Source organism: Anolis sagrei, chromosome 4, assembly GCF_037176765.1.
Source record: "Anolis sagrei isolate rAnoSag1 chromosome 4, rAnoSag1.mat, whole genome shotgun sequence".
In the NCBI taxonomy this organism is placed as follows: domain Eukaryota; kingdom Metazoa; phylum Chordata; class Lepidosauria; order Squamata; family Dactyloidae; genus Anolis; species Anolis sagrei.
The window spans coordinates 50690600-50715880 of record NC_090024.1 but is presented as its reverse complement, the minus strand read 5'-3'; the positions used below and the strand labels follow the sequence as shown (position 1 = coordinate 50715880).

The 25281-nt window shown below is 38.0% G+C and overlaps 1 protein-coding gene across 3 annotated transcripts; it reads right to left on the bottom strand.

Annotated features, from left to right (window-relative positions):
* Positions 1 to 2799: 2799 nt before the first annotated feature.
* On the bottom strand, positions 2800 to 24004 carry TCEA1 (transcription elongation factor A1). 3 transcript variants are annotated; one of them, XM_060775311.2, is made up of 11 exons: positions 23693 to 24002; positions 19631 to 19710; positions 16096 to 16158; positions 13750 to 13855; positions 13181 to 13268; positions 12055 to 12203; positions 8218 to 8274; positions 7034 to 7188; positions 5851 to 5997; positions 4936 to 5007; positions 2800 to 3720 (listed from the first exon to the last, which is right to left on the bottom strand). In XM_060775311.2, exons 3-11 carry the CDS (start codon positions 16120 to 16122, stop codon positions 3712 to 3714), a joined length of 810 nt encoding a protein of 269 aa, XP_060631294.1. In that variant the 5' UTR covers positions 16123 to 16158; positions 19631 to 19710; positions 23693 to 24002; the 3' UTR covers positions 2800 to 3711. The 3 variants fall into 3 exon arrangements, with proteins under 3 accessions (XP_060631294.1, XP_060631293.1, XP_060631292.1); XM_060775310.2 differs by lacking the exon at positions 19631 to 19710 and having other exon boundaries at positions 12055 to 12200; positions 23693 to 24004; XM_060775309.2 differs by lacking the exon at positions 19631 to 19710.
* Positions 24005 to 25281: the final 1277 nt, after the last annotated feature.

Below are 25281 nucleotides of genomic sequence, written 5' to 3'. Positions count from 1 at the left end.
AAATGTGAAAGTTTAGAGGAAAGCAATAAACAGAAGGATCTGACATGCAAAACATCCTGTTCTATCTAAAAACCCTGTTACTCTAATAGGGTAGGTGGGAAGAAGGTGCTGGAGGTGCTGGAATTTTTCAATAAACTCAGTAAAATATTTTGCAATTCAAAGAGTTTGTTTGCCATCACAATGGTAAGTTGCTGCCCAATTACTCCTCTTACATTGCAAGTACATGGCAGACCAATTTCCGATCACAAAGAATGAATATGGTTCTAAATGCACATCTATTAGAAGCAAGAGCCCAAGCGCACATTAATACCCAACATTAGCAGAGGTGGAATTTTTTTCTCCACATCCCTTTTGCCACAGTTCTCTATGGCATGGAAAATGAGATCCTGAGGATTTCTCAGCCAGGCTGCCCCCACAAAACATGTTGGTAGGATGCAGAAATGAGGCACAGTCATAGAAGTAGTTACCTAATGGAAATAAACAACTGGATTTTGGGCAGTCATTCATAGACTAAAATTTGAATTCATATCTTTACTCTGGAGTTGTTACACTATCACCATTATCAGCCTCTCCATTTGTAAAGTGAAAGCATAAAAACTCCATGATAGCCATGAAGTCAATAAAAAGGAATGCATTACAAGCAGTCTGGCAGTTATTTCAAAGAACCATGTAAGTTCAATAATTAGATCTTAAGAGTGAAAGCCATGCATCTTGTTCATAAGCTCCAGAAGAGAAGTGATTCTAGTTTAAACAGGTAAAAGAACCATTGTAATAATTCCATTGCTAAGGCTTTCAGCAAATTTGATACTAGAAAAGCCCCTTTAAAATTTTTCATTTAACATTTTGCAGGCAGATATATATTTACCAGAATAAAAGTAAAATCTAATGTCATAGAATCAATATACCCCAGGGTTTGGAGAGTGGAAGCTGTTATTACCTCAGGCTTGGCATTTATCAAGCAGCAAGACACCCATTAGCAACTTTGCAACATTATATTCCCTTGACATTATCCACTAGATGCCTGCCCTTTATCTATCAATAACTTCCTGAGAGCATTTATATTGTCCAGGTATTCTTTTTATTACACAGTATTAAAATAATATGGACACTTCTAACTAGGGCAGCCCATTGATCCTAATCACAAGAGTTTAGCTTAGTTACCTTGTAATTCTTGGCTTCATTAGCAAAAGTAACAATACAAGTAAATATAACCTGAGATGGTATGAAGGTTTACAAAATGCATTCAACTGCTGTAATATAGACCTAGATCACTTTAGGCTAAAAAAAGCAAAAGAACTAAGAGACTATTTAAGGCATTTTTAAAGCATTGTTAACAGGTAACCTGAAGGCACAATATACATGTCTCTCATTGTCTCTCAATCCAGTAAAAACTATGATCACCTCTCAAGATGTCCTATAAATGTACGCAAACATATTTAGGGGTGAATATGTTTGCTATGAAGCAAAAATTAAGCCAAACAAACAAAAAACAAAACCCCAAAAGCCTGGCATTATTATTTTTAAGAACTGTTAATGGGAATTTTTTATGCAGGACTAGGTTAAGAATCAGATGACTGCATTTTTTTCTCTTCCAGTTTTGTAAGAATGAATGTTTCATGTTAATCTGACACTATGGAAAACTAGAAGAGACAAAATAATCAATGTTGGGAAATGAGAGACACCCCCCCCACCCCCCAGGATTTTAAAATTTGGGCTAGAGATGGGAGGTCTTTGCACAATTTAGTGCCTTCCCCAAGTAAAGGATATTGGAGATTGGATGACAATTTTCAAGTGTGGTGGTGTTCAGGAAGGATCACCCCCACCTAGTCATGGCCTTGCCACAGGTTCTTGCAAACAGAGTGGAAAGTAGCTTCACCTCTGTGAGGCATTCATTAAATCCCTTAACCACTTGACCAGTCTTCCTTTGGCTGCTTTTAAGAGCCAGGAAGTGCATGGATCCAGTACACACGTAGTTCCTATCTCTCCAGAAATTCTGTCTATATACTCAGGTTGCACAAATTGAAATGTAACCAAGCAGGGGCCAAGATTACATCCATTGCACTTGCATAAAATACAACATTCAGGTCAGAGCAGATTGAAGTGATTTTGTTTGCACTTAAGACACTTGGACCCAAATTATGCTAAAATAATAATCAAAATCTTCTTAATTCTGCTATAGGAACAGTTGTTTCAGATAAAGGTAAATGTATTGTCAGATGCTCATTAAGATAATTTAAACCACTAATATATGCACTGTTACCCAAGGTTATCTCGTACCTAATTTTTAAAGTTGCCAGAAGCTACAAAGCACAATAGCTGGTGCTTTAAGAACATAATAACCATATTAATTTCCTCAATCAGACTAATCTTCCATCTACTCAATTACTCTTTTCTTAAGAGTGAAAAATCCTGACAAGCTCACATGCAAGGGCATGATGGGGATCTGATAATGAGTAGAAATGAGCAATGCTTATCAGACATAGTCTGCAATTATTATGTCTATGGCAATAAATGTACACAAAAAGTAAATTGTCTAGTAAATAAAAGCTTCTTTAGAATGAAGAGAAATGCCCTTTCAACTGATTCAGTGAAGATATCATTCTAAATATCATGCTAATAAAGGTTTGCAGAGGAAACAAAAAGTCTTCCACATACAACTCAGATAAGATACTATTTTCTGAAACTAAATTCTTAAATAAACACATAAACACTAAAGTTCCTTACTTTGTTAATATTTTTCCAGTGTTGTAAAGGTAATGTTTGAGACATCTTTTAACAAAATTCCACCAAACCAGGTGGTGAAAAAAACACAATTTTATTTCTGACCTCTGGAGTCCAGGAAGCAGTGGTTTTACATGTAAAAAATGTATTAAAAGAGTTCATATGAACTGAGATATATAGCAATTATTAAATTTAAACCTCCAAGCTAGGCAGCACACAACAGAATAGCATAATCAATTTGCAGAATCTACAGTGAATTTAGAATATAAAAGAGAAAAAAACATTAAGATCAAACCAACCATTTAGGAATGTCTCTAGAAATAAGGACAAAATATTCCTACCATGCTTTAAGGCTGCACAATAGATCTGCCATTTGAGTTGAGTAAAGCATGTTTCAAATGTAATTTAACAGGAGGCCATGCATATTATAAAGCATTGGATCTCTGAAAGCTCTAAAACGCGAATGCAGAAAAAGTTTATACAAATGGGTCACCCACATATAATGTAGTTTCTTACATTAGTGTAATTCAAAACAATTGGCTCTCACACACCAAAATGGTTAAAAAGGAATATATTTTTGAATTGTGAATTCTGTTCTATAAGAAAACATTTCAGTGGGTATGCCAAATGGAAAAAGATAGACAACACTCTGCTCACAACATTAAGAAAAAAGCAGTTACCCAAATATCATTGATAAAAGTTTAATGTAGACTTGCTTATAAAAATGGGTGTTGAGGGAGAAAAGAAAAGGAAGAAATTACACCATACATGAGCATCCTGGCTCTACTGACTATTAACTACTGGGACTGATGTGCCAAAAACAGAATCTAACTTCAAAGGTGTTTGGTTAAAAGGGAAAGCAAAAAAAAAAAAAAAAGAAAAAAAAGAAAAAAAGAAGGCTTTTGCAGGAAGCTAGATGCATGGCCTAGTTCTTAAAGCTAATTATAAAATCATCTTTCATACTGGTCCAGGTTTAAACAATTTCTTCTTCTAGCAGAACTGTAAAAAAAGAAAAAAGAAAATGTTCACGAGGGTTATACATATAGTTATGTCTACATCATTATTTTTGCAAATAAAGACCTTCAGTTTTTTGAAATACTTCTTTATCCACCCTTGAAACCTTGCAGAACCTTTCCCCTTCCACCTGCCCCATTTTCATCATGAACTACATACATGGAAACCACAATCATTAGGCCTTTTGCAAGCATGACAGAATGAAAATTTTGCTGGGTAGTTTATGGTCAGTTTTTAGACATTTGAACCACCTTAAAAAAACCAAACAGTATGTATGGTAGCAATGGGGGAGAAAGGGGTTTTATTATTATTTAATGTACTAGAGCTTGATTGTCCATGGTATTGAAAACTTTATGGTCTGAGATCAAGTTTGATTTATATATTCATATTTTAAAATAGATGTTTAAACAGTCTATTTCATTACTGTCTCAATTTGACATTTCCTTTGTAGATGTAACAGTTCAGGCAATACCCTATATACTACCATATAAGTGTAGAAATTTTAACCAAAAGATCAAGCTACAAAACCTGAGTAGAGTTATCCATAGGTCAATGTGAATACTGTATCTTAAGCTCTGATTAAATATGGAACCACCCCTTTCTCTGACTAGAAAGGCAAAAGGCAACAGCTTAGTCCATCCTTAGAAACCTAAAAGAAGCACTGATCTCCTCTACTCTCTGTTGTGGTGCTGCTTCTGTCATTTTTAATGTCTGGGTGGTGGCTGGATCATGCTTTCCCCTCTCTGTGGAATGACCACTGACTTATCACAACTCATATCAAAATCAATCATTCAGGCCCTCAGACCTGCCCTGGACTTAAATATGAAGTCGATTTATACAGGAGTGTATGTGGTAATTCCTTTGCTCTGCTGAAATCAGGCCCAGAATCTAATTCAGTCTCTGTTTCCAGCTGGGCCTACTAAATTGTTCTAAGAAAGTCATGGAGACATTTTCCCTCTACTCAATCAAAATTTATAAAATAGTCAACGATATCTGACCATATTCCAATGACAGTATTTGACTTGTCAACAATCTGGCATCCAAGTCTTTACCTCTTTTTACATTTACGCTGCAACACATACAGTTCCTGAATAAATATCTCTGATTAAAAATACACTAATAAAACAGAAAATACAGAAACTACCTTTGTATTAGAAGGTAGTCTTCTATACAGAAGATAAAAAATATTAGTTCTTTTACCTTCCATCTGTTTCCACATTCATTACATACAACAAACGTTGTCATAGGTTCATCAGCACTTCGAGTCTGAACCTAAAGAAAACAGAGGCAAACAGGCATATTTGATTAATATTAGTGTATGAGTGGTCAATGCAAGATTATGTTATTCCTAACAGATTGAAATTCTATGCCTGTTTCTTCTGGAGCAATTGTATTCCCAAAGGCATAATTTACTAAATGTCCTTAATACCGTATACTAAATCGAATGCAACTCAGTATTAAAGTTTTAATGCTAACTCGCAACACATTCTGAGAATCTTATTGGCTTTGTCACTTTAGTGCTGACATGCACTCCTCTTGGAGTTCTGACTCACATCAATCCTAGTTTAATTCTAGCACAATTTTAAAAAAAGATTTTTTAAGTAAAGCTGATATATTCCAAAATATGGAATATTTCAGGAGCAGAGGTTGCTGCTCTTCTGTGTTTTAGAGGATCTTCCTAAAGTGCTCTAAATAAATGTAAATAGTATATGCATCTTATGCCACAATCCAAATGTCCAGACTTTGTATTTACTGTTCCAGTCAGATGGTGTCCTCCAAGCTTTTGACATTATTGTGCACTTATGTACTTCTTTCAATAGATCATTTATATTTCATTCACACTGCTATTTATCTAATATATCAAGGCAAATTGTGGCCCTCCAACTACTGCTGGCTTGCAGAACCCATAATATTGCACCACTGTTATGCTAACTAGAATAGTTGAAAGCTGCTGCTCATCAGTTAGAGGGCTACAAATTGTCTGTCTGGTACTGCAACAGATAAAAAACCCTCTCTGTAACAAAAATAAACTAGTTTCACAAATAATGGTATTATTATTATTATTGGGTGAGAAATGTGAATAACTAAATGTGGGGAGAATATCACTTGGCATACCTGGGTGTAAGTACAATTCTTCTTTTTACATTTGCCACACGAAAACAGATCGGTTTGGGTTCCTCCTGTTTTAGCCATTTGATGTTCTCTTATAGCTTCTTTGGTAAGATTTTTTCTCATCTCTTTCAGTTCATCACTTGCCATCTCCTGTGGCGATGACACAGAGATTACAATAGTACTGTAAGGGCGATTCATTAGTAATTTACTCAAACAGTAGGTAATGTAGCTGAAATAATGGGTCAAGTTGTTAAATTGGTTTTGACCATAGTTTCAGATTACTGATCTATGTTTTATTTTCTCCTTGGAACCCTGAAAAATACACATTTCCTTAAATTACAAGCTTGGTGTAATTTAAGGCATGTAAAATCATCTCTACTTATACGGTAGACAATCATGTGAGTGGAGGAGCAATTTAGATACCAATCTCAATTCACTTCCAGACCACAGTAGCAAGAAATTTCATCTTTATGATTTTGGATTCTTAAGCAAACTTCTAGAATCTGCCTTTTTTCAAGTCAGGTCATTAATCTTGCACAGATATTGTCTACAATGGCTGAAGGTAATCGCCAGAGTTTCAGACAGGAATCTTTACTAGTTCTATAATACAGCTCTACCTTTGCCAAAGAAAATGTAAAAATCATAATCTGCAACTTCCTTACATTTTTCAAATTCATCTTTCTGAAATAAATTTCTGAAATAAAATTATTTTACAATATATTACTAATGGTAAGCTAAACAGAATTGTTGTATAAGATAACATGTGCAAAGTTTTGCCAGATAAAACCTTTTCCCTGTTAGATAAGGACTGCCCTATCCCTTCCATCTCCTTTTACCATCCCTCCCCCTTAATAGACAGGTACCTTCCCCTCCTCCCTCCTCTCACCTCCCCCTAGATTTTAAGATATAACCGATATGTCAATGATCAACATCCGATTGATGTACTGCTACCAAAAAGCACAATAAAAAGTACTGGGAAAAAAATGTGCCTGTATACATGAAGTTGTGAGTAAAAAAAAGTTATTTTAAAAAAAAGATGCAGGCAAGAAGGCTCAAACATCATACATCATTGGCATTGAGCCCTACCATTACAGCATGCCAAAGGATTTGTTTCCAAGATACCCAGCTCCTAGTAAGATGAACAGCTTTTCAGAAAATGAAACATGAAGCTGAGAAAATTACTTACCTCTGCTGTCATTTTTGCAAACCTGTCAGGAGCTATATTTCCACATAAAACATTTTTCCTTAGATTAGGATTCTTTGTGTCCTTAAGGTTTGCTATCCTGCTGCGCACCCTATTTTTATATTTCATGTCAGTGTTTTTTAGCTCCTGAAATATAGGTGCTTATGAGTTAAGAACAACAGCAATATCGGGCACATAGAATGCATTCCATTCTGGTACAAACATTTAGCCAAAATTAGCACTGCAGCTTAAATTATACCTTTCTTCAATTTGTTTGAAGAGACTTAATGATTTAAAATACATTACTGATTGGCAGGAAAGTATAGAATCCTTTCCCCACTGCAGACTCGACATCCCAAATGAGATGTGCACTAAAAGGAACCATCCTCATCTCTGATAAACAGGTGGATTTCTTTCGGATGGCATGCTATAAGCGCTATTGTTTGGAGGGACCCATCCAAGCAGTGGCTGAGTTCTTTTCTTCATGCTAAAAGGCCAGAACTCTTTCTCAAAAAGAAATATACAGCTAAAAAGGCAGAATCTCAAATCCTGAGTTAGTCAGCTTGAAAGGCTGGTCTCAGGACATGGGCAAAGGAAATGTATTTCCCAGGACGGAAAAAGTTCTTTATCCCTGCACTATGGAACCTAGAACAGGGTATCAGACTTCCAAGTGGAAACATCTAAATTCATGACTATGCTACTCAGCAACTATGTTCATGAAAGAACCATAAGACACCTGTACACTCACAGTCAAATCTGTTTGGTTACAAAAATAAAATAGGAAAATTTGATGTCATGTTGAATATCTTAAAGTCAGGTCTTGTATTTTGTTATTTGTTGACATATATGTTATTTGACTGTTTTACATTTATGAAAACCTTAAAGGTCAGATATTATACTGAATCATTGACATGCATGAAACTTGAAAGGCTAAAGACAGGTCCCTCTTCCAAAGGACTTGCATCACAAAATTTGACACACCTGGCTGAATAATGTTATAACTGTTTATATTATTGCATTTCTATATTTGGTGAGGTCCATCAAAATTTTAAAGAATCCTAATGACTACAATACAGTCGATGAATCAATTATCACAGCCATAAAGCGTAATGTAAAAATACTCCCCCTCCCCCACCCACCCAAAAAGAAACTATATGACCAAACACTCAATGGACCAGAAAGGATATCTTCTTCAATCTGAGATCCCAGCTCTTCCTCATCAGCACCAATAGCAATGTAATCATCTAGTAAAAAAAAAAAAACAATTTGTGACCATTAATATGTATTTAAATGCATTTTAATCATACCATACTTCATCAAAACCTATTCTAAGGCTGTTAACAGAGTTCTTTATTACAAGAACTCTGGGAATACAGTAAGATGGATTCCGAAGCAAGTAGCTATATGACTGCAGGCTTAATTTAAGGTTTTCATCCTTGCAGTGAATAATTTTAGTTCTAAAAATATTTAATATGGAACCATTACTATACTTCACATAATTATTCTACTGCTAAATTCACATAATTATTCTACTGCAATTTTTAATGAACCCTTAGAAAGATACATTACAAATATTTCAAATTAAAGAAGAAAAACTATAGCAGGCTAATACATTTTCACAAACATACATACACATATATGGAGCTGGGAAAGGTACATTCCCTTCTCCTCTGACAATTCAAATCTGTGGCCTGTGAGCTGCAAGCTGCTACCCGATCAGTGAATAGTCTGGTCTCCCTTGTACCAGCTGCAACTACACCCTTCAGTCACCAATGCCTCCTGACAACTACTCTCTAAGAATTATATATAATAATTCAAAAGCAAGATATCAAAATCTGCTACAAAGTGCTCTTCATAGATTATCTTTGTTTTTGGACCTGCTCTTGGTGATGCAAGAGTAATTAATGTTGTTCTTGTTAAAATAAGGCATAATTGTTTAATATTATCTAGGGATACAGCTTATGGCTCAGGAAAACATGATGGCTCATGGAAATACATGAAATAATAAAACATATGTTATTCTATGATGGTTCAAATGTAACTGGGATAACATTAAAAATTAATGAAAAGACATATTATAAAAAAAATCATGATTCAATGAGAGTCATCCAGTTCAAATCCTGGACTAAATCTTACATAACTGTGAAGTTCTGTTTGAAAAACTTCAACAAAGACTCCATTACTGTTATTGAACAGATTGTAATGTTAATCAAGACTACCTTTTTGCAGGTGATATCCACTGGTTTAGATCCTACCTTCTGGCATAATAATAATAAAAGCTTACCCCATCTTCCATGACAGTCCTTCAGACACCTCTCAATCTCTTTTCATGGGTACTACTACTACTACTACTCCTACTATCAGTAAAACTCCAGAAATAATAACATTTATTTATAATACTCTCTTTACTGCACTACAGTCGGGCATCACCGTACTGTATTAGCACACCTGATTTGTCTGCCTTAATATAGAATCTTTCATTTATTCTTACTGAAATTCTTTGTTAGTTCTTCATTTTACTCATTGGCAATCCCTTGTGTCTGAGTATGATTGTGTTCAAGTGTAGGGTGTTGTGTTCAAGTTCAAGTGTAGGGTCTTGGCGGTGAATCCATAGGTGACTGTAGAGATCTCTTCTTGAGCTGCATGTTCTTTCGCAATGAGGACATCAGTTTCTAGATGGAAGGCGATCACGGTCAGAGTTGGCTTCAGGAATCTTCCTCTTGACATGTTTCTCCCTTTTGCCCTCCATTAGTGCCTCTTTGAATTCCACAGCTGACCTCCAGTTAGAACGCACAAGGTAAAAGGTTTCCAAGTTCTCAGTGTCTATGCCACAGTTATTGAGGTTACCTTTAAACCCATCTTTAAATCTCTTTTTCTATGCACTAACATTCTGTTTTTTGTTCTTGAGTTGAGAGTAGAGATGGTGATCAGACAACGTAGCCAGTCCAGCAGTGTTGATGGCGAAGGATCATTGCGTCAATGCTGGTGGTCTTTGCTTCTTCCAGCATGTTGACATTTGTCTGCCTGTCTTCCTAAGAGATTTGCAGGATTTTTCAGAGTCAACACTGATGGAATCATTCCAGAAGTTGTGTGTGACTTCTGTAGGTGGTTCACGTTTAGCAGATGTACAACAGGGTTGGGGGGACAACAGCTTTATAAATAAGCATCTTGGTATCCCTATGAATCTCCCAATCCTCAAACACTCTCTGCTTCATTTGGAAAAATGTTGCACTCGCAGAACTCAGACGATGTTGTATTTCAGTGTCAGTGTTGGCTTTTGTGGAGAGGTGGCTGCTAAGGTAGTGGAAATGGTCAACATTTTATAATATTAAGCTGTATTTCTAGCATTGCAGAGGGATTGCCTGGTGCCTGCTGGAAGAGCACATTGGTTTTTCTCGATGTTCAGAGCTCTTTGGTTTTCTTGATGTTCAGTCAAGCTTTTCGTATGCTTCTGCAATGGTGTTTAGAGTGGCTTGTAGGTCTTCTTCTGGATGAGCACATACTACATTATTATCAGAATATTGGAGTTCTATAACAGATGTTGTTGTGATCTTGGTTTTGGCTTTCAGTCTGCTAAGGTGAAATAGCTTGTCATCTGACCAATAGATATTTCCATGCCAGTGGGTAGCTTCCCATCAACGAAGTGTAGTATCATAGCAATGAAGATAGAGAATAAGGTTGGGGCAATGACACATCCCTATTTGATACCTGATTCCACCTTAAATGGGTCACTTCTTCTGGTTGCTTCTGGTGTGAGAGAATTGGCCGTCTGCAAGGACGTTGCCCAGGGGACGCCCAGATGATTTGATGTTTTTATCATCCTTGTGGGAGGCTTCTCTCATGTCCCCGCATGGGGAGCTGGAGCTGATAGAGGGAGCTCATCCGCCTCTCCCCAGATTTGAACCTGCGACCTGCCGGTCTTCAGTCCTGACGGCACAGGGGTTTTAACCCACTGCACCACCGGGGGCTATGATTGTATGATCCTCTAGTATCCATGGATATAGTTAATCTGGCTCTTGAGACCCAAATGCAATCGAAATTGCCAGATTTGTTTAAAAAACTAGTGTATAGTACTCTGTTGCCAAGCTGATTTTCATCATCATTCCTACATCCAGCTCTTCAGACGCCCTTCTCCACAAAAGAAGTGAAGGGGTTACATCTCTCTTTTTTACAGTGAAGACCAAGGAAAAGAATTCATCCAGATTCTTTACTATCTCTCTACAATCCTCTAGCAATTTTTTCATTTTTTTCTCGAACACTGATTCATCAGACCCCTGCAATGATTTACCATTAAGTCAGAAACAACTTCATATGTGAGCAGAAGACATTTTCTGGTTATTGAAAACCAATAAATCATGTGTGGTCAAAAATAGTCAATTTTTTGCAAAACATTTTGTGCAAGATTGCTGTTTTCTATGTAGAATCTATCAATCTTGCCACCTATAACATAAAATAAGGCACATGGGTTTCTTTTTTTTTCTACAATATTCTGCGTTTGCACAATAAACAACAATCCTGTGCCGAATCCAATGTGGCCATCTAGAAATAATGCCTCTTGCAGGCTTTGGATTAAGTTGTTGATCGTAGAACTCGGACTTGACATGCCAACTAATTCAATTTGCACTATTTTAAATGGTTTTTAATCTAATTTTAATGTTTTACTTATTATGTAACGGTTGTTTTATCTATTGTATATGGGGGGGGGCATCAAATTGTTGCCGGTTGTAAGCCACCCTGAGTCCCCCTTCAGGGGTAGAGAAGGGCGGGGTACAAATATTTGAAATAAATAAATAAATAGCACAAATAAAACAAACATGCAAAACAATTCACATACACGGACACAAAATCATGTATATTTCTGCACATAATTTCTTTAACACTTTGGGATGTGCCAATACCATGCAAGTCCTGAGCAGAGAAACTTGTTTTGTCAGGCAGCAAAGAGGAACCTGTGAAAAGAATTCATCTTCACTTGTGAGCACAAAATAGTTGAATATTAATGTCCCTACTATTCAAATGCTTACCTCCTGTTTTGAGAGCTGCTGCCAACATTTCTCTGCATTTCATTCGTACAGAATCAGATGTGATTGGAGCCCGAGGAAAAGAAGAAATAAATGAATCTGAGCCTGTATTACTTTCTTCTTTCCTGTTGCTTGAATTGCTACTGGAACTGCTAAAATGACAATACAAACACACATGTATAAACATTTCTTCTATACAGTTCCACTAAAAATCAAATGACAAATCAAATTACAATATCCTTTGAAATATATAGTATTACACAAAAGAACTACAGAGTTTGAAGAGACCACATGGGCCATCTAGTCTAACCTCCTGCCATTCAGGACAAACACAATTAAAGCACCCCTAACAGATGGCCATCCAGCCTCTGTTTAAAAACCTACAAAAGAGCCTCCACCACACTCTGAGGCAGTGAATTCTACTGTTGAGCAGCTGTTATTTATTTATTTATTTACTTTACTTTACTTCTATACCGCTGTTCTCAGCCCGGAGGCGACTCACAGCGGTTCACAACACACAGGAACAGCAAAATTCAATGCACCAATAAAACAGTTAACAACCTAATCTAATACACAGTTAATATACAATTACTATAATAACCATTCAATGGCGTCTCATCACTAAGAACACGAACCAAATTCGTCGTCCATTGTTCCATTCCTATGTCATTACCAATCATTGCACTAATTATTCGAACGCCTGCACAAATAACCAGGTCTTTACTTTTTTGCGGAATACCATTAGAGATGGTGCTAATCTAATGTCCATGGGAAGGGCGTTCCACAGCCGGGGGGCCACCACCGAGAAGGTTTTAAACATTAGAGGGAACCTAAGCTTTAACAGAATAAACTTTTAAACAATCTTATTCACTCACATGTTCCTCTCTAAAGGCACAGGCTTTCATGTATCTAAGGTATCAGGTGCATCTGCATAATACATCATAATTCTCAATTTTAACTATTATTTTATCAAGTTCTGTAATCTTATCCTGAAGCCTTTAGCCTAGCTTAGCTACAGTAGAAACACCTTTTTTCTTATAAAAGATCTGCTTCCCTCATCCAAATTTTGACAAACTGCAAGTAGTGGTGTTAATTCTATCATCACAAATGAAAGATACAAAAGAAACACCTTTCTTCCCTTGCTTCTGGGCTGTTCTGTGATGAAGATGCTGCTTCTTTTTTCTTATCTTCAGAGTCTTTATCATTTGATGGTCCATCTGCAACATGTATATATTTTAAGTGTATAACCTACACAGAGTCAAATCTATTTTTAATGCATATAAACTGCCAGTACTCAGGTTGCAGAAACCCGTAATTTCTCAGTATTTTTCAACAATCCTCTAAATCAGTGTTTCTCAAATTCTGCTCCTCTAGGTATTTTGGACTTCAGCTCCCCAAAATCCCAGTTTACCAGTTTACCAGCTGTTAGGAACTGTGGGAGCTAAAACCCAAAATATCTGGAGGAGCATTGTTTGAGAAACCCTGCTCTAAACCATACAATATAAGGTAAGAGAATATGACCATCTGTATCAAAATGGGGAAGATGATGTGATAAACAAATAAAAATGTAAGCAGATCATATAACAATATACTTTAAAAAGAGAAAATCACACATTTTCCTGTGAATAATTAACAGCCTATACAATAATAATTTGAATAGAAGCAGGAGAAAAGCTAAAAACTTTAGTATAGCTATACCTAATAACTTCTTCCATGATTTAATGAGAGATTTTGCTAAAGATGTAACTTCTTCATCTGTGCTTTGTTTGCGTATTGCATTCACTGACATTCCAATTCTTGTAGACTGTAAACAAAGACAGGTATTCAAACTTTAAACAGATATTTACAAAGAAAAAAGAAGAGGTCAAAATTTAATTTAAAATGCAGCAGAGCATGCAAGATTGTATGAAACTGGAAATCAGGAATACAATCCTTAAGCAATTCTCAATGTAGTCTGTTTAAAATCACAGCCGGAATATTTTTTCTAGTTCAGAATTGTTCAACATAGGGCTTACCTTTAATGGTAGCAATACAACACTGAATTCATGAGAGTGTAGTTTAGGTTATATTTTTACTCCAGGTTTTTCTCTTTGGTTCTCTTGAATCCAAAGCGTATTCAAGAATAATCTGACTGATTAACAAACCTTCCTTGTAGCATTGCTCGACTTCTTGCTGGTAAACAGTGAGAAATATCTACTCAAGAGAATCCAGTCTACTATAGGGAGAATACCTATAGAAGGCTACTGAGAATTATTGTATTAGGGTATTTCTAAAGTATCATTAATTGAGGCAAATGCATAGTAAAGCAAAGATAGAGTGCTACTGCCATCTACAGTACTAGAATAAAATTATTTAAAGTTAGCAAAACAGGAAGGGAATGTAATTAATTCAACCTAAAGTGGATCTACTTAAATTACATGAGTTTATTAGATGGGCCTCCTGGTGGCGCAGCGGGTTAAACTGCTGAGCTGCTGACCAAAAGGTTGGTGGTTCGAATCTGGGGAATGGGGTGAGTTCCTGCTGTTAGCCCAAGCTTCTGCCAACCTAATAGTTCGAAAACATGCAAATGCGAATAGATCAATAGGTACCGCTTCTGCGGGAAGGTAATGGCGCTCCATGCAGTCATGCTAGCCACATGACCTAGGAAGTGTTTACAAACAACGCCAGCTCTTTAGCTTAGAAATGGAGATGAGCACCACCCCCCAGAATCGGACACAACTAGACTAGATGTCAGAGGAAACCTTTACCTTTATTAGTTGTGATTAGCATGTCCCATTCCTTTCACAATGTGTTTATCCTAAACAGGATTAATAGCAGATTGAGCTCTAGGCATAATATGAATTTGCTATAAAATAGTTTTTAGCTTTATAATTGTATTTTCAGGTTGTATTACATTGGTCCTATTTTAATTATATACGAAATCTAATATCCGGTTCAAGGCTATTAAGGCAATAATAAACCTATTCCAAACTTTATTGAGAAAACCTTTTCTCATTAAAGGGTTATCTAAGGTAGAAGCAAGTCAGAAACAACTTGAAGGCATTCATCATCAACATCAATGAGGAATGCAAACTAATTGGTAGAATCCTGTAGATGTTGTTGGACTGCAACACCTATTATTTCTGATTATTAATTATGCCGACTAGGGCGGCAAGGAACTAGTAACAACATTCATAGGTCCATATGATGCCCGCCATAGGCCTCATTGGACAATAGCTAATCCTAACTAGAGTAAAGCCAATGAATCAATGGCATTTAGTGTTGACTTCAGCAATTGTTACAATGTGTCACATTTCGAATTAAAATTAAGCTATAGAGTTGTATTAGAACTGTGAATTTTTAATACCATTCATATTTAATTCTGTTTTAATGTTTGTGTATTTGTAGATTTTAAAGTGTATTGAAATATTTTTAATGTAAGCTGCTTTGAGTCTCCTTATGGAGAAAAAAAAACGAGGCAATAATAATAATAATAATAATAATAATAGCAGCAGCAGCAGCAGCCAAACAACAATAGCAGTCAAAGGATAAAATGAAAAGCGTAACTGAATAATATCATTAAGACTTCAGGGAAATACACCAATTTACTCATAATTGAGTTTATGTTCCAACTACTGAAGAACAAGAGTGATAAATTTGAAGAGTCGGTGTTGGATTCAAGAGAAAAGTGATATACATATCATAATATACAGTGTTGTTCCATTGATGGTAAAAATTCCTCTATAGGAGCAACAACCTAAATGTTGTTTTCATACTTGATATTATATCTCAAATTTAACTATTAGATTCAGAGAACTGATGTCAGTTTTGGCTTACCATGTGTCCACTGATTGAATAGATCTATTAAAGCACAGATCTGGCCTGCATTTTCAACATAAGCAACAAAGGTACCAGTAACATTACAATTTTTGTCAAAGGCCTAAAATACTTAAGTGCTACATAATTTTTAACTTGTTATATTAAACATGTGTTTGCATGATACTGAATCTTATTCAAATTATTTATAATTATGGCATAATAAAGTGTGATTTAAATACTGCATACCTGTAATAATTCCAGAGTCATGGGCATATTTTTGAGTTCTTTCAGTAAGTCAAGAGCCCCAGCCTGTAAAAGAATGTTAAAGACTGAATATCCATACTATCATACACTCATATATTTTTTTCACTGTGACATAGCTATTTCATTTATTTGCAAATCCATACTATGAATGTTAATTAAATATTCTTAATAAACTGAAAAAAAAATCTATTTCCAAAGCTTATATACCTCATGTTTGGCTACTTTGCTCACTCATATACTATTCAATCAGTATCCAATTACCAGCACAGCAGTGCCTCCTAGTGACAGAGAAGGATTATATCTTCACATGAAGCATAAGCTTTCAATTAGAGACCAGATATTAGATATTGCAACCCTTGTGCTGCCCAAAAGCTAATGAAAACATTTGCCTTGCAGGATCACAGCCCTAAAGACTGGAACACAGCACACAATTGTTCCCATCGTCTTCCACCACAACTATCCTCTCTAAGGGAAAGAGTTAAATTCACCTGCTCTTTTGTTTACTCCCATAGGTACATAATTTGAAAGAAAATCATTGACTCAAATGGAACTACTCCCTTCTTTCTGACCTGCTCCCCACACAATTCCTGTATAATTTTGATGGCATATCAATGAACATGGCAGGGCATGACAGCTAATCTTAGAGTGTATAGAGTAGACAGACTGGAATCAAAGAGACAAGTAATAATTTACTTAAATCTCATGGACTGTAATGGGTCTACTCAGAGAGGGAGCCAGCATGGTGTAGTGGTTTTAGAATTGTACTAAAACTCTGGGAACTTATCCCTATTCCGCAATTCAACAATGAAAATCCATTGGGTGGCCTTGGGGAAGTCACATTTTCTCAGACAAAGGAAATAACAAATCTCTTCTGAGTACATCTCATCAAACAAACACCATGCTATGCTTATTTCAGATTCACCCATAAGTCAAAAATAATTTGAAAGTACACAAGACCGATAACAAGAACTTGAAGGCACACAAGATCAACAAAAAGAACGACTCCTCTAAATGTGATTAAATGCTCACCACTTTACATAAAGGGCTCAAGATGGCGAACAAAAAAATCCAAATTCATGAGAACATTCTGCACAAACCACTATCCTTTCCACTGTTTACATTGTGTCCTGAGAATATGTCCCGTTCTCTCTCTCTTTTTAAACTTCATCTGTTATAGGAGTTGACCTGCTACTTCATCACACCAGAGAATAAATCCACTTTAAATCTGGTTGCTGCCTCCTGCAGAATTTTGGGGTTTGTAGTTTAAGAAGCCTTTAACAGCCTCACTAAACCACAAGCTCCAGAATTTTGCAGGAGGCGGAAACTAGATTTAAAGTGGATTCATACTCTAGTGTGATGAGGCCCCAGGTTAATAAAACTAGTCAGCTCACAAATGAGCTAAATGTCAATGTGAATTGGTTTCATTTCAAACTTATATGAAACAATTCTTTCACAGCCCAATGCAAGTAATGTTAAACAGATACTGTCGTGCTGAATGAACATTATGGGCTTGTGATTCCCATTGCTTGAAAGGTCTGAATTATCTTTCCCCTGTTCTTTTTATAATGATTTCAGCATACTTAAAACATCACTACTAGTGCCTTGTTTTAGCAAGAGCTGTTGTCTCTCCAAAAACTGCTCCATAGTACTGGGAGCAAGAGTTACACACAACTGTTCCCTGAATAATCATTGAATCTATAAGTTACTTACAAGACAGAGTTGTTAAAGACTTCTTTTGAGTGAATCTCCGCCTATTGGCTTCATAATCTTGATCTGTTTGAATCTGAATGTTTTCAGATTTAATGCTATGAGTTGTCACTGAGATGGGGTCCAGTATACTGTCATACACATGAGACTGATGTAGCCCGAGGGAAGACTAAGGTAGGATGTCTTCCCTGGCATCTACTTATCTCAAAGACTATTACAGTTGTTATTAACAATTGCTTCTCCAAAGGGGAGGGAGAATTATCACAAAAATTGCTTCACTTCCCATTGCAGTGGAAAATGATACCATTGGGTCAAAGAGCCATTAACCAGAGATGGGACATGAAATGGATTCAATTTAAAATCAACAATCAGTTTAATTTTAATTCATAATATAAATTTGATTCTTAATGTGTATTTATAGGTTATTATTACCGAAACCACACTTTTAGCCCATTATCATCATCAGCCACACTCCCACTTAATAATAAACAAATATCTGCTTGATAATAAGTCTCTGGAAAAAAAGTAAGATACTTTATCAAAAGCTGTGATCAGAGAGGGGTAGTAGGATAAAATTGCATTTTCCTGGAATCTTCCCTTTCTCTCTTTGTCTTTCACCAACTTTATCAGAGCTCAATGGGTTTTTCATTGCATCTATGTAATTCTCTTTTAAGAATTTTGATCACTATGTTAACAAATTAATTAAAGTGTGTAACCCAAGTTTTATAAAGCCATTCACGTGCACTCAAAAGAGTTCATTTGATAAGATCTGTACAAAAAGCTTTGCCATCTAAGTATGTACAGATTTTACGAACTGTTTTGATACGACATATTGCTTTAAACATATGGAGATTATTAAATCTGTAATATAAGCATTCACTATAAATAGCTTATCAGGTTTGTTTTTTTTTACTATCGAGCATGAAAACCATTGCTTACAAGCAAAATTTCACAACCAAATATCTAGACTAATTTTAATATAACTGAGTTCAATGATATGGAGAAATGTTTTTAAAGCAAAATGAAAACAACCAACATTCTTTTAAATTAAATTATAGAAACCTACCATTTAATAATAGGGTTGCTGAATATTTAAATCTGCTCCCCAACAAAAAGAATTAAATGAATCGATGGTTTCATGCTTCTTGATATCTGAGCAATTTACATACAAGGTTAATGATGGATTAATATAGGTTCATAAGGGAAAGGGATACTCTCTACCACTTTAACTAAAGAATTTTCCTTTGCTCAAATGATGCAAAAAGTAGAAAAACACTACATGTGTTTTAATCACAAAATGAGGGGCTGTTTATTGACTTGAAGCCAAATAATTATGCCTTGTTTGTTCTATGGTATTCAGAGACAAGTCCTTCAATGTGTTTATGATACTATTCTAGTACTAACAGAGTATAGAAGTCCCATTGCATTAAATGGCTTCCTATGAAACATGTACATACAACAGGTTGATAAACTTCTTGTTGTCTAGTGAGACTGGTAGTCAAAAGTATTTATACAGTGGGCCTTTAGTATCTGCTAGAGGTTCAGTATCTGTTGAAGGTGTCATAATTTGTGGATGTTCAAGTCCCATTATATGCAATGGAGTAGAAAAATAGTATCCTTTATATAAAAAGGCAAAATCAAAGTTTTCTTTTTGGATTTTTTTAAAAAATGTATATTTCTAAGCTGCATATTGTTGAATCCAGAGAGCTGACTATATAGTCAAAGACTTTCCATTTCTGGTCTAGAGGATGGCTGCCTAGCACACATGAAATATATTTAGTAATACTCTGGTTCTGTATCTAAGTCTTACCTTTTCTTCTCTAATCTTACTCAACTGCTCTTGATTTTTGAATATTCCATATGTGCAACATTACCTCTGCCAACTTGAACCTATTTATTACACAATAAGGTAAGTTGTTATACAGTACTGCTTATACTATAAAACAAATATTCTAATTAATATCATTTGCATGCAACACCAATACATAGATCATCTTAACGTAAGTTTATGAGAATTTCTTTAATATACACTTGTTTTGAATGAATGTGACCCTTAGGTGCATATTCTTGAAAAATATGACAAGTGAGCAGCAGCAGGATGTTCTCGTAGGGGATGTGATTCATGGAAAATAAGAAGGCAAGGGAATGAAGCATTCAAAATTTAAAGAAGAGATGGCAGGGGCAGTGGTGCACATTGCCTATCTGTGGTTCCTCTACTACTCTGATGGCTACCATTCGGGACAACTAGAAGAAACAATGCATCACACATTCAGACTACTTCTGAAGGTGTTTTTTAGCATTTTAATGTGAGGGTTTGGGGTGGAAAACGGCCTACAGGGGAAAGGTGCAATTGTGATGACCAAAACTGGTTACAGTATTCCAGGTGAGGTCTCACCAAACAGAACTTCCCTCAATCTAGACCAGGGGTGTTCGACCTTTTGGCTTCCCTGTGCTACATTGGGGGGGGGGGGGGGGGGGAGGGAATTGTCTTGGGCTGCACACCACTGTAAAACTGAATCCACTATTTTGGGCGACATTCATAGCTGTCCTGGGCCACAAATAGAAAGAGCATATGGCATGCAGCAGCACAATGTCCACAGAATGCACACTTGAATTCTTTTTCACAAGTCATTGTATGTGACAATGGGACAGAATCATTTCACTTTTTATTAGTTAATTTTAACAGTTTCCATTTTCTTCTGTTAGCAATTATAATGCAAATTATGGATTTATTTATTTATCGTATCAGAAGCAAACCAAAGGTACAGTTGTAATGCATTTTAAAAAATACAAAGTTAAAAAAAATCTTGGCATTATATCAAAGGATATTTGATATAAAATTATGGATAATACCCAGATATTTGTAGACATAACATAGTCTAGACCAGGGGTCCCCAAACTAAGGCCCGAGGGCTGGATATGGCCCTCCAAGGTCATTTACCCAACCCTCACTCAGGGTCAACCTAGGTCTGAAATGACTTGAAAGCACACAACGACGATCCTATTTCATCAGCCAAAAGCAGACCCACACTTCCCATTGAAATACTAATAAGTTTATATTTGTTAAAATTGTTCTTCATTTTAATTATTTTGTAATTAAGTGTTTTTGCACCACAAATAAGTTATGTGCAGTATGCACAGGAATTCATTCATGTTTTTTTTTCAAATTATAATCCGGCCCTCCAACAGTTTGAGGGACTGTGACCAGGCTGTCTGTTGAAAAAGTTTGAGGACCCCTGGTCTAGACTATTCGATACTATTGTCTACAAAATGTGACAACAAAAAGTTACAAAACAGAGAATCTTAATATTTTAAGTAAATTTATGATCTTGTGTTGGGCTGCAGGTTGGACAAGCCTGATCTCCACATGCTACGCCTCTGCCCCGGAGTGTGGTGGAGGCTCCTTCTTTGGAAGCTTTTAAACAGAGGCTGGATGGCCAGCTGTCAGGGGTGATTTGAATGCAATATTCCTGCTTCTTGGCAGGAGGTTGGACTGGATGGCCCATGAGGTCTCTTCCAACTCTTTGATTCTATGATGCTGCCTAGAATCACACTGGCTTTTTAAAGCTGTGAACTCATGTTCAGCTTGTGGGCCATTCAACACAACCATATAACCCTGAATGTCAAAGCAGAAAATCCCACAATTATCTGCTTGGAACTGGGTTGTCTGAATGTACACTGTCATGTATTCCAGTTCCAAGCTGATAATGTGGGATTTTATTCAGCTGTGTGGAAGGGGCCTAAGATTCCTAGCTTCTTTTCACTCAGGCTTGTAGGCGGGGGAGGGGGGTGGTTAGCGGCTTCAGCCCCCTCCCCCCGAAATTCTCAGGGTGGTCTGCGAGAAGGCCTTACTGGTACGTTATTTAAACTGTTATGTTTATTCATATCATGGTCTGATCACCATGTTCAATATATCCCATATGCAGGGGGCTATTGGGATAATGATACAAAAGGTTTGCTAGGGTAGATCCTCAGCCCCCCCCCCCCCCCCCGAATCAAAATCCTGGCTACGGGCCTGCTTTCACCGTTTTTAAGCCAGGTCCCATCCTGATGTGGACATTGAAAAATCACTTCTCAATTTGAGAAAAAGATTTGATACTCCCTGGGAATTGTCAATTGTGTGAAATTCCCTGGAAATTAGGTTCTGTGAGACCTTGTGTTGTTGGAGGAATTTGTGATGTGCACACGTGATTTTGAGCGAGTGGCAGCAAAGATTCCATGAAATTGTGTATGTATCTATCCAGAGGCAGCCCTAGGTAATTTTCAACGGTAAGTAAAGAGTATTTTGGCACCCACCCCCCCAAACCAATCACTGATACATATTTTCTGTTCGTCACGGGAGTTCTGTGTGCCATATTTGGTTCAATTCCATCATTGGGAGAGTTCAGAATGCTCTTTGATTTTAGGTGAACTATACATCCCAGTAACTACAACTCTGAGAGTGCCTTGGACTGCGAGAAGATCCAACCAGTCCATCCTCCAGGAAATAAAGCCTGACTGCTCATTGGAGGGAAGGATACTAGAGACAAAGCTGAAGTACTTTGGCCACATCATGAGGAGACAGCAAAGCCTAGAGAAGACAATTATGCTGGGGAAAGTGGAAGGTAAAAGGAAGAGGGGCCAACCAAGGGCAAGAAGGATGGATGGCATCCTTGAAGTGACTGGACTGACCTTGAAGGAGCTGGGGGTGGTGACAGCCGACAGGGAGCTCTGGCGTGGGCTGGTCCATAAGGTCACGAAGAGTTGGTGACGACTGAACGAATGAACAACAACAACTACAACTCGCATATGTCAAGGTCTATTTCCCCCCAAGAGCGCCTCAAGAGCACCCCTGGGCAAAATCAACTATACTGCAAATGCTTACTTTGCATAATGGGTTGAGCTGCCCCTGTATCTATCCAATCCTATATTTGTGCATTTCTCCTTGTTGGTAGTTTTTAGCTCAGGTTACTAAACTGTTAGGGTCTATTTTGGATTTTGAGCCTGCCCTTTGGGGTATTAGCTATGTTAGTCCAGGAATGGGCCAACTTCGGCCCTCCAGGTGTTTTGGACTTCAACTCCCACAATTCCTAACAGCCGGCTGTTAGGAATTGTGGGAGTTGAAGTCCAAAACACCTGGAGGGCCGAAGTTGGCCGGCTGTTAGGAATTGTGGGAGTTGAAATCCTAAACACCTGGAGGGCCAAAGTTGGCCGGCTGTTAGGAATTGTGGGAGTTGAAGTCCTAAACACCTGGAGGGCCAAAGTTGGCCGGCTGTTAGGAATTGTGGGAGTTGAAGTCCAAAACACCTGGAGGACCAAAAAGTTGGCAGGCTGTTAGGAATTGTGGGAGTTGAAGTCCAAAACATCTGGAGGGCCGAAGTTGCCCCATGCCTGGGTTGACATATTTCCTGGCTGTCTATCCTGCATGTCCTGAATTTACAATGCTTCTTTGTGTTGGGATTTAAAGTCTAGCATCACTAATGGAGCGTCCTTTCTAATTTTGACAACGACACGAGGCCTTCAAGTCTCACACACAGGGCAGGTGAGCCAAAAGCTCTTGAACGCTGGCAGTGGGATGGCGACGAGGGAAAATGAGGGAGGATGCTCTGCTCCTCTTCGCGGTACTCCCCCCCCCCTCTTCCCCGGCCTCAAACACGGCCTTGCTCGCGAGGAGTTCCCGGATGTGACAGTTGAAGCCCCCCAAGAAAAGGGCAAATTTGCTCCCCTCAGGGAAGGGAAGAAAAGAAAAAAAGGCGGGCGCCCAGCTGAGCGCGCGCCGCCGCTGATTGGCCGGCCGAGCGTTCGAGCCGGGCGCGCGAGGGGTCCGTGGGCACCAATCTCTCTCTCTCTCTCTCTCTCTCTCCCGCCCCCCTTCCCTTTCTCTCTGTCTCACCGCGTTTTTCTTCTGCACCATTTTGTCCATTTTCTTCGCGATGCGTATGATCTCGTCTTCGGCGTTCATGGCGGCGACTGATTAGGGGTAAGGAAGGCTTAACTCCTTGACGAAACGATGGGGAGAATTCGCCCGCTCCGGCCAAGATGGAGCTCCCTTTCCCAGCAGCAGCAGCACCGCCGCAGCCGGGGCCCTGGCCGAGCTCGCCACCCACCCACCGGCCGAGGCCTAGGCCTGGCTCGACGCGACAACTCTGCCGCTCGTCAAGGCTGGGGCCGAGGGAGCCAGGCCGTACGGCGAAAGGCCGAGAGCATCGATCCGAGGGGAGGGGAGGGGAGGGGAGGAGAAAGGGCGGAGCTTCGGGAGAAAGCGGCGCGCGCGCGCTCGCTTTTGTGGCCCTCGTAGCAGCCGGGAGGGAAATTATTTTGGACCACATTTCCCAGAATCCTCCGCCTGCCACGCCCATTCTGGAATTCTGGGTGTTGTAGTCTTTCGTTTTTCTTTACCTTTTTCCTTTTTATTTATTTATTTATTTATTTACGCCATTTATATGCTGCCCTTCTCACCCCGAAGGGGACTCAGAGCGGCTTACAATATATATTTTCATACAATATATTATATTATTAGCATAGTACAATATCAGTATATATTACTATATTGCACTATTATTATTATTATTATTATTATTACTATTATAACTTTATTTGTACCCCGCTAGCATCTCCTGAGGGATTCGATGCGGCTTACACAGGCCGAAGCCCCAAAACACAGTACAACAATACAATACCTAAAGCACATTAAAAACAGTTAAGCAGGAAAACAATAACAGTAACAGTACAACAAGACACTATTAAAACTGGGCCGGCCAGAGTAGGGGTACAAGATTAAAAGTGCTGATGTGGCAGGAGGAATGTAGGATTATAATATAAGTGCAGTGTGCAGTGATCTTGGTTCTACTAAAGTGCTTCTAGGATTTGGTGCTGGATGTTCCTAATCTGAAAAGGCACATCGGAACAGCCAGGTTTTCAAATTCTTTCTGAAGACTGCCAATGTAGGGGCTTGTCTGAGATCTTTCGGGAGGGCGTTCCAGAGTCGGGGGCCCACCACAGAAAAGGCCCTGTCTTGCGTCCCCACCAAGCGCGCTTGCGACGCGGGCGGGATCACGAGCAGGGCCTCTCCAGATGACCGGAGTGAGCGTGTGGGTTCGTAGACAGTGATACGGTCACGCAGGTAGGGTGGTCCCAAACCGTTCAGGGCTTTGTAGGTAAGCACCTGCACCTTATACCATTATATTGTAATATTATTAGTAATATTACATGTAATGTAAATATATAATTATAATATTGAATTATTATTACTAGTATTATATTGTATTACATTGAGAGAAGCCTCCTCGCAGGATTGCAAGACATCCGGGCGTCCCCTGGGCAACGTCTTCGTAGACGGCAGATTCTCTCACCACAGAAGCGACCAGCATGCAAGCAAGCAAGCAAAACAACCAACGGTCCTTTTCAGGACCAACCATGACAATAATCTCAATCAATATCGAAGGCATGTCAGCTGCCAAAGAGCAACTGCTCTATGAACTG